Source organism: Maniola hyperantus, chromosome 22 (assembly GCF_902806685.2).
Source record: "Maniola hyperantus chromosome 22, iAphHyp1.2, whole genome shotgun sequence".
Taxonomy (NCBI): Eukaryota; Metazoa; Arthropoda; class Insecta; order Lepidoptera; family Nymphalidae; genus Maniola; species Maniola hyperantus.
In genome coordinates, this window is record NC_048557.2 from 4,659,594 (window position 1) to 4,675,725 (window position 16,132).

At 41.6% G+C, this 16,132-nt stretch overlaps 1 protein-coding gene across 3 annotated transcripts in view; it reads right to left on the reverse strand.

Annotated features, from left to right (window-relative positions):
* The window catches only part of LOC138403926 (AF4/FMR2 family member lilli-like), a 195,671-nt gene that overhangs the window by 11,824 nt on the left and 167,715 nt on the right, over positions 1-16,132 (reverse strand). For all 3 annotated transcript variants that reach the window (XM_069506172.1, XM_069506173.1, XM_069506174.1), the window contains 7 exons: positions 12,587-12,629; positions 11,792-11,863; positions 7,721-7,979; positions 4,263-4,391; positions 2,444-2,680; positions 1,119-2,247; positions 221-369 (listed from right to left, as the gene is read on the reverse strand). In XM_069506172.1, coding sequence (XP_069362273.1) covers positions 221-369; positions 1,119-2,247; positions 2,444-2,680; positions 4,263-4,391; positions 7,721-7,979; positions 11,792-11,863; positions 12,587-12,629 — 2,018 coding nt within the window. The remainder of the gene's footprint in view (positions 1-220; positions 370-1,118; positions 2,248-2,443; positions 2,681-4,262; positions 4,392-7,720; positions 7,980-11,791; positions 11,864-12,586; positions 12,630-16,132) is intronic.

Consider the following 16,132-nt stretch of genomic DNA (forward strand, 5'->3'; position numbering starts at 1 on the left):
CCTGGGGAGTAACTTACTACAACTACTTATCTTTACTACTACTAAGGGGGCTACTTTTTATCCCGGAAAACCAAAGAGTTCCCGAGGGATTGTTGATAACCTAAATCCACACGGTCTATAGGTTTTGATTCCCTTGATGGATCTTGACAGACAACGAAGTGATCCTATTATAAGGGTTCTTTTTCCTTTTGAGGTACGGAACCCTAAAAATGAAACTTACATGGTCTGTGGGCGGCGTGGGTGGTGTGGGCGGCGGCGGCTTGGCCCTTCTGGCGGGGCGCTGCAGCAAACGCAGCGTGTCCGGCCGCAGGCGCGACAGCGGGATGCGCACCGTGCACGACGCGCGTCCACGCGACACCCTCTCACCGCCTGGACACATGAACACTTATATTTAAACCTCTCTCTCTCTCTCTCTCTCTCTCTCTCTCCCTCCCTCTCTCCCTCCCTCTCTCTCTCTCTCCCTCTCTCTCTCTCTCTCTCTCTCTCTCTCCCTCCCTCTCTCCCTCCCTCTCTCTCTCTCTCTCTCCCTCCCTCTCTCACTCTCTCTCTTTCTCTCTCTCGCTCGTATTTCTCATTGCTGAGAATCCTGACCCTTTTTCATTAATCTCATGTAATGGGTAGGCGTTTTCTTGGGATAAATAAATCTAAACTCCAAGAAAACCTTTACCTGAAGGTCCTCCGCATACGACTCCACTGAATTACTGTTAATTATAATTTGTTGATTAAACGAACTTATCATAATTATTATATGAGCCGCTTGATTCGGAGATAACAACCATAATCGAGAGATTACCGTGCTCTCCGAAGCAAGGGTGAAACGAAAACGCTAAATAGGACTCCCAAATTCAATCAATATTGTAAATATGTGTCTGCCTGTTTGTCTGTCACGGTCCAGCTGTTTAACTGACTTTGAACGTTTGGTACAGAGATAATCAAGGAGTTTACACAGAATTTTTAAAAAGTAAATCCACGTGGACGAAGTTGCAAGCATCATCTACTTGGTACAGAGACAGCTTGCATACCGAAGAGGGAGCTATTTATTAGCCCAAAATTCAAACACTTCCGCACGAGTACATCGATCATCATCTAGTGACCAAATAAACAAGAAAATATCTCACCATTCGATAAGGTCGCTACGAATCCGACATCGGCCTCGGCCCGGATATATCGTTCTGACGCGATCCTGTCCACCCTTTCCAACGGTAACTTGTCCCCCGGCAACCGCTCTATTGATAACTTGTCATTCGCCAACCGCTCGTGTCCGATTTTTTCACTTGTTAAACGCTCGTGCCCAAGTTTATCAGCCAATATCCGGTCGTGACCGACCTTGTCAATGGATAACCGATCGTGACCAATCTTGTCACTCGATAACCGATCGTGACCGATTTTGTCGTTCGATAACCGATCGTGACCGATCTTGTCACTCAATAATCGATCGTGACCGATCTTGTCAGTCGATAACCGATCGTGACCGATTTTCTCGCTCGGTAACCGCTCGTGCGACAGTTTCTCTATCGAAAGCCGATCGTGCGAGAGTTTGTCACTCGACAACCGTTCGTGAGAAATTTTATCGCTCAATAAGCGATCGTGTGGTAGTTTATCGCTCGACAAGCGGTCGTGTGACAATTTATCGCTCGTGAGCCGATCAAGCTTCTCACTCGGTATCCGCTCGACCGAAAGTTTGTCGTTTTGTATCCGTTCCAGTAGCAATTTATCGCCAGATAGCCGGTCGATGGATTTTCTTTCCGAAGACGAGAGCGACGACCGATCCGACGACCTATCGGACGATAACCGGTCGTTGGACAATCGGTCTTGTAACCGATCGGTGGACAGCCGGTCCGGCGGTAGTCTGTCACTGGACTGTCGGTCTGGAAATCGATCCGTCCGGTCCGGTATCCGGTCGTTTGAGGTTCTTTCTGTTGGTCGTTCGGGTATTCTGTCTGCGGAGCGGCGACGGTCGGGCCTTTCGATGGATACTCTTTCCTGTATCCTCTCGTTAGCTATCCGCTCTGCTTCTCGCTTCCTCGTGAGCGTTTCCGGCTCCTGCGGAGGCGAGACCCGGGCGATGGCCTCCTCATTCCGTCTTTCAGCAGAACGGTCTCTGACCCGACGATCATCATCATCGACACCTGATTCAGGAGCTGTCGCTTCGATGATCGTCACCTGGCCTTTGCCCTTTCCGCCTTTCCCCTTGCCTCCTTTGCCGCCTTTTCCACCGCATTCGTCCTTATTCCTTTGTGTGAACACCTGGAAATAAAATAATTAAATGCATGATTTTGCGGAAAATCATTAATTATTGATCTGTAACATTTGAGGAGTTTACATGTTACTTTGTTTTTGAGCTGCTAACCGCAGAGTAGAATCACGACACTACTTTCAGCCATAAGAACAATGATTAAGTTGTAAATCAGATCTAAAGGAAAACTAGAATAAAATTATCTACCTTGCGGAAGATGTGTGTCTTGGTGCCTTGAAGAGAGTTGTGCTGTGGGGGTTCGGGCTCAGGATCGCTGTCCGGCGCGGGGGAGGGGGGCCTCGGTTTTGGGGGCCTCCCGCGCTTCTTCTTGGGCGGCCTTTCCTCTGGAGTGCGAACTTTAGGAGGTCTGCCGCGCTTTACGCCCGTGCTTTGGGAGCTATTCGGGACAGCTGCCGCCACGGAGGGCGAAGGTTGCGTCCGGACCTGTTTGACGAGAACATCTTTTATTTAATTCAGGTTATTAGAGACATTTCGTTGATATTAGTTGAAAAACACGTAACGGAATCGATTTCTGATTTAAAACTCTTAAATACAAAAGTATTGAAACTATTTAACGGCGATGGAAGAGGTTTTATTTACAACAATAATTGTATAGAATGATATCATGCCTGAGCATCATTGCAAAGACAATCATGAAACTGCAAACGCAACAAATTCCTTCTCATCTGTAGGTGTATAGTAACTAATATGACACGGCATATCAAATGTTTTTTGTCATAGTTGCTATTTCGCTATGAGATGATATTATAGCTAGAGTAAATATTATAAATATATTCGTTTAATTATTGGCACAAGTAATATTTTTATTTATTTACAAAAAAAAGTTTTGATTTGTTTATTTTGGTGTACTTAATCAGTAAATAAACTCGTGTGAGAACTTCCGTGCACCAGTGCCTCTATGCATACACCTAATAATTATATTATATGATATGCTGCAAATTGTATAATTAAATACATGGGTGTCAACCACAGGTGAAAAGGAAAACCCGTGTACTTAATTGTACATATTTGATCCGCCCCTTGAATAACCCCATGGATAGTCAACTGGCGGATCAACAAATTCCTGAAAGGCCGACAACGCATTGGCGGTTCCTCTGGTGCTGCAAATGTACACGGGCTCTTACATGGGCAAATAATCACTTCATCAGGTGACCTGCCTATTCGTTTGCTCCGTTTTAAGGGCCTCCTTGTCGCGGACATGGCCGATCGCCTCCTCGCGCCCGGCGACGGCGACGATGCTTCGGAGTCCGACAACTCGGATATTGTATATAGTGTATTACGAATGGTACAATGAAGTAAAGCCGTCCACTCACCGGGGCCGGTCTAGGGGCCTCTTCGTCGCTAGAGGCCGCCGACATGACGCGGTTGGTCTGCGACCGCCGCCTCCTCGCGCCTGGCGACGGCGACGACGCTTCGGAGTCCGACAACTCGGATATTGTATATAGTGTATTACGAATGGTACAATGAAGTAAAGTCGTCCACTCACCGGGGCCGGTCTAGGGGCCTCTTCGTCGCTAGAGGCCGCCGACATGACGCGGTTGGTCTGCGACCGCCGCCTCCTCGCGCCTGGCGACGGCGACGACGCTTCGGAGTCCGACAACTCGGATATTGTATATAGTGTATTACGAATGGTACAATGAAGTAAAGCCGTTCACTCACCGGGGCCGGTCTAGGGGCCTCTTCGTCGCTAGAGGCCGCCGACATGACGCGGTTGGTCTGCGACCGCCGCCTCCTCGCGCCCGGCGACGGCGACGACGCTTCGGAGTCCGACAACTCGGATATTGTATATAGTGTATTACGAATGGTACAATGAAGTAAAGCCGTTCACTCACCGGGGCCGGTCTAGGGGCCTCTTCGTCGCTAGAGGCCGCCGACATGACGCGGTTGGTCTGCGACCGCCGCCTCCTCGCGCCCGGCGACGGCGACGACGCTTCGGAGTCCGACAACTCGGATATTGTATATAGTGTATTACGAATGGTACAATGAAGTAAAGCCGTTCACTCACCGGGACCGGTCTAGGGGCCTCTTCGTCGCTAGAGGCCGCCGACATGACGCGGTTGGTCTGCGACCGCCGCCTCCTCGCGCCCGGCGACGGCGACGACGCTTCGGAGTCCGACAACTCGGATATTGGACTCTGTAAGAAATACTTGACAGTTTAGACTTTATACAAAGGTACCTCCCACGAAACCCTGCATGTCGCAAAGAACCGATGGAAATGGCGCGACATCCTTCACAAAAGGATCCTCGGTGAAATGGGTCACGACTCTCAGTAATGGGGATCTAGAGTCACAGAGAGACTTCAACCGCATCCTCCTGACCACCTGAGACGATTGTATCATTGATCTTTTGCAACGCTGCACTGGAAGGTGTGGCATACACATCACGCATTGCAAATATATATCAAAGGAATATAATATTATATGGGAGAGGAGTTACCATCACAAGTTTAACCTTGAATCTCAAACCATGGTGCTAGAGGTAAGAAACCTAGCCTAGATCAGATATAGTAAAGGAAACGAATCGCACAACTCGATGTAACGGTTCTCTACACTTATACGTTCTATTTATACCCCTGGGCCCTGCTTTCAATGTACGTAGGTACAAATGCACCAGCAATTCTGTGAAGTGAACTATTTCATAGTAGGTACATACCTACAAGATAAGGCAAGTAAAATAAATATTAGACTAACGTATACATTCTGAATCAAATAATTAGGAAACCCTTAGAATCTAATACCCTAGTTCCTTGAAACATGCTAGTGCTTTTGAAAATATGATAAAAGCATGACGTCTTCATTAATTTTAAGAATAAAGAAATTAAAGTACCTAGGGTATTTGCCAATGTGACAGCCATGGGTGATCATCACACATCACACACTCAGACACTCATATGCATACAATATTTTGTTGAAACAACAATTTCATTCTTATGACAATTCTGGGAAACAACGGAACTATAGAAGTATTAAAAGCAACAAGCATCTTCATCTACCTAATTGCGTTATATGTATTTAGTTGCATCAATGACTAGCATTTCCCTGTGACTTCATCCGCGTGGATTTGTGCTTTAAAGGCATTAGTAGGCATTTCTCAAAATTATTTTTTAATTCATTTGAATTTAGACAAATATCATCGCTACTATTCAATCCATACTAATAATATAAATTCTAAAATGTATCTGAACGTCTATCCACTAGCTTTTCACGGCCCATTCGTTTAACCGATTTCGACGAAATTTGGTATAGCTTGCAACCCGGGAAAGGGCACAGGGTAGGTACTTTTAATACTGGAAAACCAAAGAGTTCCCATGGGATTTTTGATAACCGTAAATGCAGATAGACGAAATTGTAGGCACCGTCTACTTGTTACAGAGGTAGCATCCTGAAAAATTAAAGAATTCCCACGGGATTTATAAAAACCTACATCCACGCGGACGAAGTCGCGAGCATCATTTAGTAAACAAATAAGTTGGTATAAATGTAAAATATCGTACCACACTCGACATAGCCGATATATTCCCATGTATGGCGCCAACGACTCTCCACATGGTATCCTTGAGACTGTAATACTTGTACATTATCTTCATTTTATCCCTTGACGGTAGATCTCTTATACTGTTCTCAAAGTTCATCAAACAATCCCTCAGATTGGACTTAAGTATAGCCAAGTCTATCCATTTCTGATGAATGGACTGGTCTCGATTGACTATGTCATGCATTCGTTTTATGACGAATTGGAAGAGATCGTCATCCATTTTGCTCTAGATTGAGGTCCGATATTTTTCTACAACTTTATGTCACTTACAATAAAATCGTTTCTGATTTCAAAAAGTAGGTACTTGAAATAATTTTAATCCATCATTAATACTAATAGATAGTTCTGTACGGAAGAGATAATACTTCACCCTGGCTTTATTATGGAAACTCAACTAGTTTAGATACAACCAAAATTACAAAAGATTTAATTAAACTCTATTAATATTTTTCTTACAACTTTACTTTGAATGTCACTTCACATACAATAAAATCGTTTCTGATTTACAAAAAAACTTGAACAAAAATTTCAACCCATTAATTAATACGAATAGATAGTGTCTCTTCGTCAACAAATTTATGACCAAAATTACAAAAGATTTAATTTAATTCTATTAAACATATTTTTACACCTTTACTTTGAATATCACTTCACTTCTAATAAGGTTTCTGATTTCAAAAAGTACTTGAACTAATTTTAATCCATTATTAATAACTAATAGATACTAACAGATAGTGTCGTTTCGGAAGAGGTAACTACCTCACCCGGGCTATACCAGGGAAAGTCAACTAGTTTATAACCAAAATTACAAAAGATTGAAAGCACATGACGGATTATTTAAACTCATAATCAAATTGTTATCCAGCCAAACGTCGAAGAACAAATGAATGTCAGGGCACGGACAGGGAGTTACATGGCGACATGAGAATGCTGAATCAGGATCCCATGTAAGGAGAAGTGTTTATCTCGAGAAATCCAACACCTGAGAACTAGCCTCGCTATCAAAGTAACACTGTGCAAAACGATACAAACTATTGTAATAGTTATAACTGTAATTATTATTATCTGTTGAATATTTATTTAAAAAGTCGCGGCGTTGGAGAATTTGCATATCCTATGTTTAGAGATTACAGAATTTCAAAGAAGACTTCTGACTGCCCACGTGTATTGCTTCATTTCTCTTTTGGCTAAATGGCGATACAAGAATTTTTATGGCTCGAGAATCAAGTTCTCAGGGTTTATATTTCTTCTAAATATTATCAGTACCCTTATTATAAATGCGAAAGTGTGTTTGTTTGTCCTTCAATCACGTCGCAACGGTGCAACGGATTGACGTGATTTTTTGCATGTGTATAGATGAAGACCTGGAGTGTGACATAGGCTACCCAGAAAAACAAAGAGTTCCCACGGGATTTTTTTAAAATCTAATTGAACGGGAACGAAGTCGCGGGCATCAGCTAGTACACAAATAAAAGGTGACAGACTGACTGACTGATCTATCGACGCAAAGCTCAAACTACTGGATGGATCGGGCTGGGCATGCAGATAGCTATTATGACGTAGTTATCTGCTAAAAAAGGATTTTTGAAAATTCGACCCCTAAGGGGATAAAACAGTGGTCTGTGTGTAGTTCATACTCCACACGAACGAAGTTTCCGGTGTAAGCTATTTGACATTATAGAGCGTTTGATGACTTTATATCATTATTTTATTATTTACTCGATCTTGTAAGGCCAGCGTAATAACGCTGGCCATACAAGATCGAGTTTACCGTCAAGTTTGCCGACAATATGACAAGTCAACTTATTATGCACACTCATACACACCGTCAAGTTTACTGAACGCCGCGCCACTTCAAGTCCGATGCAAACTTGACGGTAAACTTGATCTTGTATGGCCAGCGTTAGATAAATGAAATTTTCAGCTTACCGGCTTTCCCTTGGCATCAGCAAGGACGTTGCTAAGGTCCGCATGGTCCGGCGGATGCGCTGGCGGGGGGGCGAAGTTCCTCAGGCCCCACGAGCTCAGGCAGGGAGGGACTGTGGGCTGGGGGTTGGGCGGCGTTGGGGCCGAGGGAGGTGCCGGCCCCGAAGTGGACTCCGCTGATGATGATTCCGACTCCGAGTCTGATGGGGATGACTCGCTGCCCGAGCTTGGACTGCCGCCGGAGCCGATTGGTGAAAGGATGCTGTGAAAGAAAACGTTCTTATTAGAGATGAAAATTCATATAAAAACCGGGCAAGTGCGAGTCAGGCTCGCGCAATGAGGGTTCCGTACTACAGTCGTATTTTTTCGACATTTTGCACGATAATTCAAAAACTATGATGCATAAAAATAAATAAAAATCTGTTTTAGAATGTACAGGAAGACCTTTCATATGATACCCCACTTGATATAGTCACCCACTTCAAAAGTTTAAAATACTAATTATTAGTTCATGACCACAATTTAATTTTTTTGTGTGATCTAACCCTAAATTTACGGTTTTCAGATTTTTCCCCAAATGTCAGCTATAAGATCTACCTACCTGCCAAATTTCATGATTCTAGGTCAACGGGAAGTACCCTGTAGGTTTCCAGACAGACAGACAGACAGACAGACAACAAAGTGATCCTATAAGGGTTCCGTTTTTCCTTTTGAAGTACGGAACCCTAAAAATAAGAGAAAATAGAAAAATTTCATATTTGAAAATCGCGCCATACATGCACACCATACTGATTTTTTTAATTCATAGATGTAGGAATTCTAATGATACCCCATACATCTAAATCTGTTGATGCATTCAGAAGTTATCGTGGAATAAAGAAACTCACAAACTTGCATACATGAACCCTGAAAACATTTCTGGGCAGTCGTGTTGTAAAACTGATCAATTAACATGTGGAGCTGGAGATGTCAAGAGCATAATAATATAATTCTTACTTCTTAGTAAAGACAGTATAAGTACAGGGTATAATTAGAACGCTAGCAAAAACTTAGCGCTACTATTATACTACCTAAACATATCCAATACCAATAACCATTTGCCTTATACCTTGTAGTTTTATTGATTTAGTATTTATGTGCACGCAATGTATAGCGTGCAAAACTCGGGGTCAATGCCCCGCCTACGATGCGGAATTGACCCCGCGGCACCTATCTACGCAACGTTCGTTGACATCTAGTGTCAGTCAGAGGTTTTATTTGCAACTAGCTGCCCTGGCGAACTTCGTTCCGCCTAACAGTCGATTCAAATTTCTTAAATTTTTCTCTCCGTAAGAACCATCCTCGTACTTCAAGGAATATTATAAAAAAGGAATTAGCAAAATCGGTTCAGCTGTTCTCGAGATTTGCGATGAGCAACACATTTAGTGATTCATTTTTATATTATTTGCAATACATTGCGAACTTTTAACTAGATTTTTTACAGCACGAAAAGACCTTTCAAAGATAGATCTTAGTATTTTCTACTTGATACCTCTACGCGTCCCTGAGAAAAAGTTAGTAATTGTTTCTTGACAGATAGACAGACTGACAACAAATAAGGGTTCCCTTTTTCCATTATGATGTACGGAACCCTAAAAACAACAGATAACTTGTTTTTATTGATTTTATGTGCTGAAACTTTGTGCGCGAACCCAATCACGCTTGGAATTGCACGGTTATATGGTAGTTTATAGGTAAAAGTTATGGTACAACTTGTTACCTCATATATAGAGAAAGAGCCAGCGAGTGCCAGACCTTCATTATTAAATAAAAGCTGAAAGTTCATCTACGTATTGTGCACATCACAGGGAGGAACGATCAGCGACTATGAAGTTTGGATCATGATGGCTTTGGGAAATAACAAGTGATAAATGTGAAAAAAAAAATACGTCAAAGTATAAAGTCGAATTTTTTATATTTTCTTCAGAATAGTATTAGAAATCACACATGCATTGCCAGACACTTAGTAAGTATCATGGCAACCCGCTTGCCAGACACCCTTAAAGTTTTATAAATTGTAAAAGTCTTTGTCTGTGTCTGGCAATGCTTGACGTGATTTTTAATACTATTCTGAAGAAAATATTATAAAAATTGACTTTATACTTTGACGTGAGATTTTTTACACTTTATTAAAAATGTTATCTCCCAAAGCCACCATGATCCAAACAAACATCCAGACAAACGTTCCTCCCAGTGTTGGGGACAACACGCAGAGAAACCTTTAGCTTTTATAAAATAACGATGGTCTGGAACGCGCTGGCTCTTAGTCCAATAGTTTTTTTAGCTTGCCACAACTTGCCACAACTTTGGCGTTTTTATGGTGCAGTATCGGACTCCTAGATTAAAAAAGTTTCCTACCTTATTGACTCGACTTTCGCTCCCATTTAGTTAACCTACATTTGTGTTCATGTAGTATGTTGTGGTTAAAGGTATGATTCCAAACCACGCTGCACGCAGCAGCGCTGCCGCAGCAGTGCTGTCACCAGCTGTCACAGTCCTGTCGCGGCACTACTAGTCCCCATACAATCTCTATAAGCTTAAATGACATTACATTCCGAGCTAGGCAGCAATGTCGCGGCAGCAATGTAGCGGAACATTGCTGCCTAGCTCGGAATGTAATGTCATAATATAAGCTTATAGATATTGTATGGAGACCAGTAGTGCCGCGACAGGACTGTGACAGCTGGTGATAGCACTGCTGCGGCAGCGCTGCTGCGTGCAGGGTGGTTCGGAATCATACCTTTATGTATAACTACGAGTATGTAAGTTAAGCTAAGGCTTCGTATATAAGGAGTCGTATTAAGAGGTAAGCATAAATAGCATTACGAGTCCCTAAATTCAGACTTTGCAAGAAGTTACAGGGTCTATTGTCAATTAGTACAATTTGAGGAACGATCTTTTCTAAATTGATTTAGTTTTGGGTGACTCGTGTACTAGAATTAATATATCCAGAACTAGCTTATGAGTTATGTCCGCGACTTTGTCCGCTTGGACTACACGAATTCTCTAACCTCTATTTTACCCCTTAGCGGTAAAATTTTTAAAAATCTATTTTAGCGGATGTCTGCGTTATAATAGCTACCTGCAAATTGCATGCCAAATTTCAGCCCCATCCGTCCGGTAGTTTGAGCTGTCCGTGTCCATTGATTGATCACTAAACTTTGTCAGTCAGTCAGTCAGTCACCTTTTCCATATATTTAGAAGATTCCAGAACCACGCACTTTTATCACCGTCAATACACCTGTAGGCCACGGTGCGAGGCGGTACAACGTACGTATTTCTCTACCGCACAATAATTCGGAGTAATGAATGACGTAACAACGAAAGGTCAATGTCGATTGCATTACAGTAGGTTGTACGTGGTACGTAGGTACCTACTAGGTAGGTAGTGATTCGGTACGAGTAGGTGGTACGTATAACCCGCGACAGGTTGAGATGGCAGTTGGGGTATGAGGCGGGGGGACGCCCCGCACCGGGTTAGCGCGGGGGCTGTGCGCCCCCCCCCCCCCCCGATTGACGTCTCGAACTGTCGCGTACTATACGTGGTATGTAGGTAGATAGTGACTCGGTACGCGTGTAGAGTGTAGCTACTGTTATCGTAATGTGCAATGTACGCGTACAATAACAATGCAATACGACCGATTTATTCGTAGGTACTCTTTGAACAGTGCGTGTTGCCAGTGGTGTGATGACATATGGATCCGAGACATGGTCGCTAACTATGGGCCTCATAAGAAAACTCAGAGTCACTCAGCGGGCGATGGAGAGAGCTATGCTTGGAGTTTCTCTACGTGATCGAATCAGAAATGAGGAGATCCGTAGGATGACTAGAGTAACCGACATAGCTCAACGAGTTGCGAAGCTGAAGTGGCAATGAGCAGGGCACATACTTCCGAAAACCGATAGACGTTGGGGTCCCATCCCAAAATCGCTTAACGAGTCTAGAGAAGTTTTCACTTGTAATGCTCTTTGGCATTAAGCTGTAAGCATAGCAAGGATCTGTAATAAAATAAAATAATAGAAATGGAAACTCACGGTTCTAGCCTGGTGGTGGTGGCAGCGACCTCGTCGTCACTCTCCGACAGCCTAAGGTTGTTCACCACGTCCCTGCAATTACAACAAATACACGTATAAAGCCTTTAAATCCTTTAGGGCCAGTTGCGTAATATAAATCAGGCGATTAAAGTTACGTTACAAATAGGCACCGTCAAACTTGGAACGTCAATACAAGCAAAATATTAATGAAGATGATTTCCACTATAAAGATTCAAACAAGTATTGTGACTTTTCGTGACTTCTAGTGGGTTAAATAGATATTTTCGTAAAATTCGTTAGTGCTTGATTATGTTTAAAACTAGAATTATATATCTATATATATAAAAGGAAAAGGTGACTGACTGACTGACTGAATGACTGACTGACTGACTGACTGATCTATCAACGCACAGCTCAAACTACTGGACGGATCGGGCTGAAATTTGGAATGCAGATAGCTATTATGACGTAGGCATCCGCTAAGAAAGGATTTTTGAAAATTGAACTCCTAAGGGGGTGAAATAGGGTTTTGAAATTTTGTAGTCCACGCGGACGAAGTCGCGAGCATAAACTAGTTTTTTAATAAATTAACTTGACAGCAATTTAAAATATAATGTCAAAAACTTGGGTAACTACTTATAAACCTTTTTTTTCATTATTTAAATTCACAAAGCAGTTTTGCCCTTTAACCAAGCAATAAACTTGACCTTATGAAAATTAATTAACCAATTTGAATTAAGTTATGATTAAGTACTTAAAAATTAGTAGGTATTCAAACGTAAAAAATCAACTTACGGCGAGACTGAACTCCTTGAGTTTGATATCCGGTTGTCTAAACCTGAAACAGAAGAAAAAACTAATTTAATATTATGTACACATGTGTTGTGTATGTTGTGTTGTATTTATTACTAGCTTGTGCCCGCGACTTCGTCCGCGTGGACTACACAAATTTTAAACCCTTATTTTACACCCTTAGGTTTTATTTTTAACTATGAGATTTTAACATAAGCTTAATAAAATATGTTATACTGCTAATTGCAAAAATATTAACTTCAAAACTGACAGACTTTCATACAAACTTCAAACCCCTATTTTACCCCTTTAGGGGTTGAATTTTGAAAAATCCTTTCTTAGCGGACGCCTACGTTATAATAGCTATTTGCATGCCGAATTTCAGCGTGATCCGTCCAGTAGTTTGAGCTGTGCGTTGATAGATCAGTCAGTCAGTCAGTCAGTCAGTCAGTCACCGTTTCCTTTTATATATTATATAGATTATGCACAGAATTGTAAGTAATGTACTAGAAATGGCAACTGCTTTATTACAAAGACAGAATTTTCAGCAACTCACTCCTTTATACATGTACTGTACATAATTCGATAGCACGTAAGTAATATAGGTAATTAGGTATACCTCTAGCATCCAAAGCAACGTAAGTAAAACTATAACGCGGCGCAAATACGTTTGTTTTTTTTACTTTAACATGCACTGATGTTTTACGAGACATCTGCCCGGCGACAGGCTCGGCCCGGAGTCACGATCTTTTAACACTTCTATACCTATCCAAAATTCTGTGTACAATACTGTAATACATTATTGGACGGCCATGAACATTTAAAGAAGCTCTGTTTAAAGAGCGGGCTGAAATCGAAAGGTTTTACTGTAGTAGTAGCTCTCCTAGCAAAGGATTTACTCTTAGTTGGAGTTTGGGGAGCAAAGGGGAATAGGTACATCACCGCTTCAGTTACTTTATGCGTTTTAAGTGAAGTTTTCTTATATATAACAATTTTACCAAGTATATAATACTAGATGATGCCCGCGACTTCGTCCGCGTGGATGTAGGTATTTAAAAATCCCGTGGGAGCTCTTTGATTTTCCGGGATAAAAAGTAGCCTAAATCCTTCTCCGTGATGCAAGCTATCGCAGTACCACATTTCGTCAAAATCGGTTGAACAGATGAGCCGTGAAAGGCGAGTAGACAGAGAGACAGACAGACAGACAGCCGGACAGACAGACAGACAGACACACTTTCGCATTTATAATATTAGTATGGAAGTATGGATTACGTACTTAAATACAAAACCCACAAATTGTTATAATAAACTCTAAAGGCCCTAGTCAGCTCTGAACATAGTGACCATGGGTGAACAAACATACATTCTAACCACTAGACCAACACGGCACATATTATCATACATTAGCTTTAAAATCTCTTAAGCGGTAAAATACCTTGGTCACACTCGAAGACTGTTTTCAAATAACATCATGTACCTTACGTACATAGTAAGATTACAAGCGATCTTAGCTGTTATTGTGATCGCCTTAAGGGGTGAATTCGCTTGTGACGCCGCTTATAGTGTGGTATGAGAAAGGGCCGAGTGTTTGTTTAGGCGCTGAGCGGTAATGTAAACAGTCATTGTGCAGTTTCGACTCCCGGCCGATACCCTTTCGACTTTCAAACACGGTCCAAGAACGGTAGCGTGTGTTAAGAACGTAAAAGATATAAAACTCCAACTATGTAATGCCCTGACCGAATTTTGGCCACAGCGGATATTTCAAATAACTTTCGAGTAACTTAGTAGGGTCCTGCGATAGTAGAGAGGTGCGGGAGGGGTGTGTTGACGCGCACCGTTCCACTGACGCAGCAGCCCACTTAGTTATGCCCTATACCTATATAGATACCTAGCCATCAACGCAGAGAAGTATCATATTGCGCAAGTGCGTGCGCAAACAAAGTTTCACTCTATTTTTTCACTTTAACAGTCCTTCGGGACGATATTCCGGACTTTCCCCAATTATGAAAACATAAAATAAACTTCATAGTAAGTATGTACCTATCAGATCGCGATGACTCAAAAATCATGAGAAAAATATTCAATTGGGACAATTTGAGATCTTCTCATGATTTTTCTTTAGAGCCGTTTACCTACTTAATTTTTCCTTTAATAATTTTCTCTGGAAATTCGAGATTCAATCAGCAATCTCTTAGGTCATCTTTTGATTGAAGACGTGTTTTTGACTTGGTTTGTAAAAAAAGTACTTAAGTGCGGAGTTTCTTGCCGGTCTTTCTTAACTGGATCTGCTTTCAGAAGCGCAGTGTAGTCTTTACGTGTCGTAAGACCCAGAAATTGGCTACATTAAACAATTTTGAGGAGGTAAATATGATACGTGGTTTAAGATACCACGTATCGTATTTACCTCCTAGCACAACCTAACGGAATTTAAGAAACATTTTGCACATAAAGAAGAAAACCTATAAAAATATTCATGCCGAAACTGTTCAGGTGAAATATTTTAGGTCAAATTTTGATTATTTTTTTCGTATGAAAAGGTATCGTTCGTATATAGGTAATAAATACTTCAAACAAATTCCCAATAAACCAATTTTCTTAAGGTTCATACCCCCATATAAATATTAAAAGCCTTAGATTATAAGCAAACACCTTTTATTTAGAACGAAACCATTATCTAGTCTTATGCTTTTTACTTAAGAGCAAGAATACACTGTAAGATTAATTCTAACCTATTTGTGCGTGTCGCAACGTTAGGTATAATAGAGATTAGAGACATGATATCATTAATAACATTATTAAACATGAAATAAAGGCCATGACCATGACTCTCAGAGAGGCCTATGTTCAGTAATGGACGCAATTAGAGTGATGATGGTGATGACGATTAACCATGACCAGACGATAATAATATAGGCTAAATTCCAGTCTACAGTTGTCAGCCTACAAACTACATATTATTTCGTCATTTTCTTTAACACTGCAACAGAATCTAACAACTTATCGTCGAAATAATTTACCATTGGTTCGGAATGCTGTTCCTACCGAGAACAACCAGCAAGAAACTCGGCGGTTGCTCTTTTCAATGTTTAATTTACAATAATGTTACGCCATATTGTATTCGAGTCGAGCTGGAGCGAGTCAAATCCACGCTTTTTTACCGTTTACATAATCTTCGATTGTACTAAGTGTAATAACTAATGAGCCTTTTTAGGAGGATAAGTTCTTTTCGGAGTTATGAGCGTTTTAATTAATTAAATCTCACTTGCTTTAACGGTGAAAGAAAACATCGTGAGGAAACCTGCATGCAGTGGCGTGCACAGGGTTTGAAGCCAGGGTAGGCATTAGTTAGGTAGGAACCTGTGGCCCTACCGCGGTTGTTTGACAGCTACAATGTAACGATCGCAATCACCTCTGATTGGTTAATGCTCGCTCACTATTGGCTACAATGCATTGTTGCAACAAGAATGGCACAAATTCAGCCAATCAGAACAATTGAGATTGTAATAATGATTGATGCAGGTTTTAGACAATCGCCCTGCTGTTTAATGG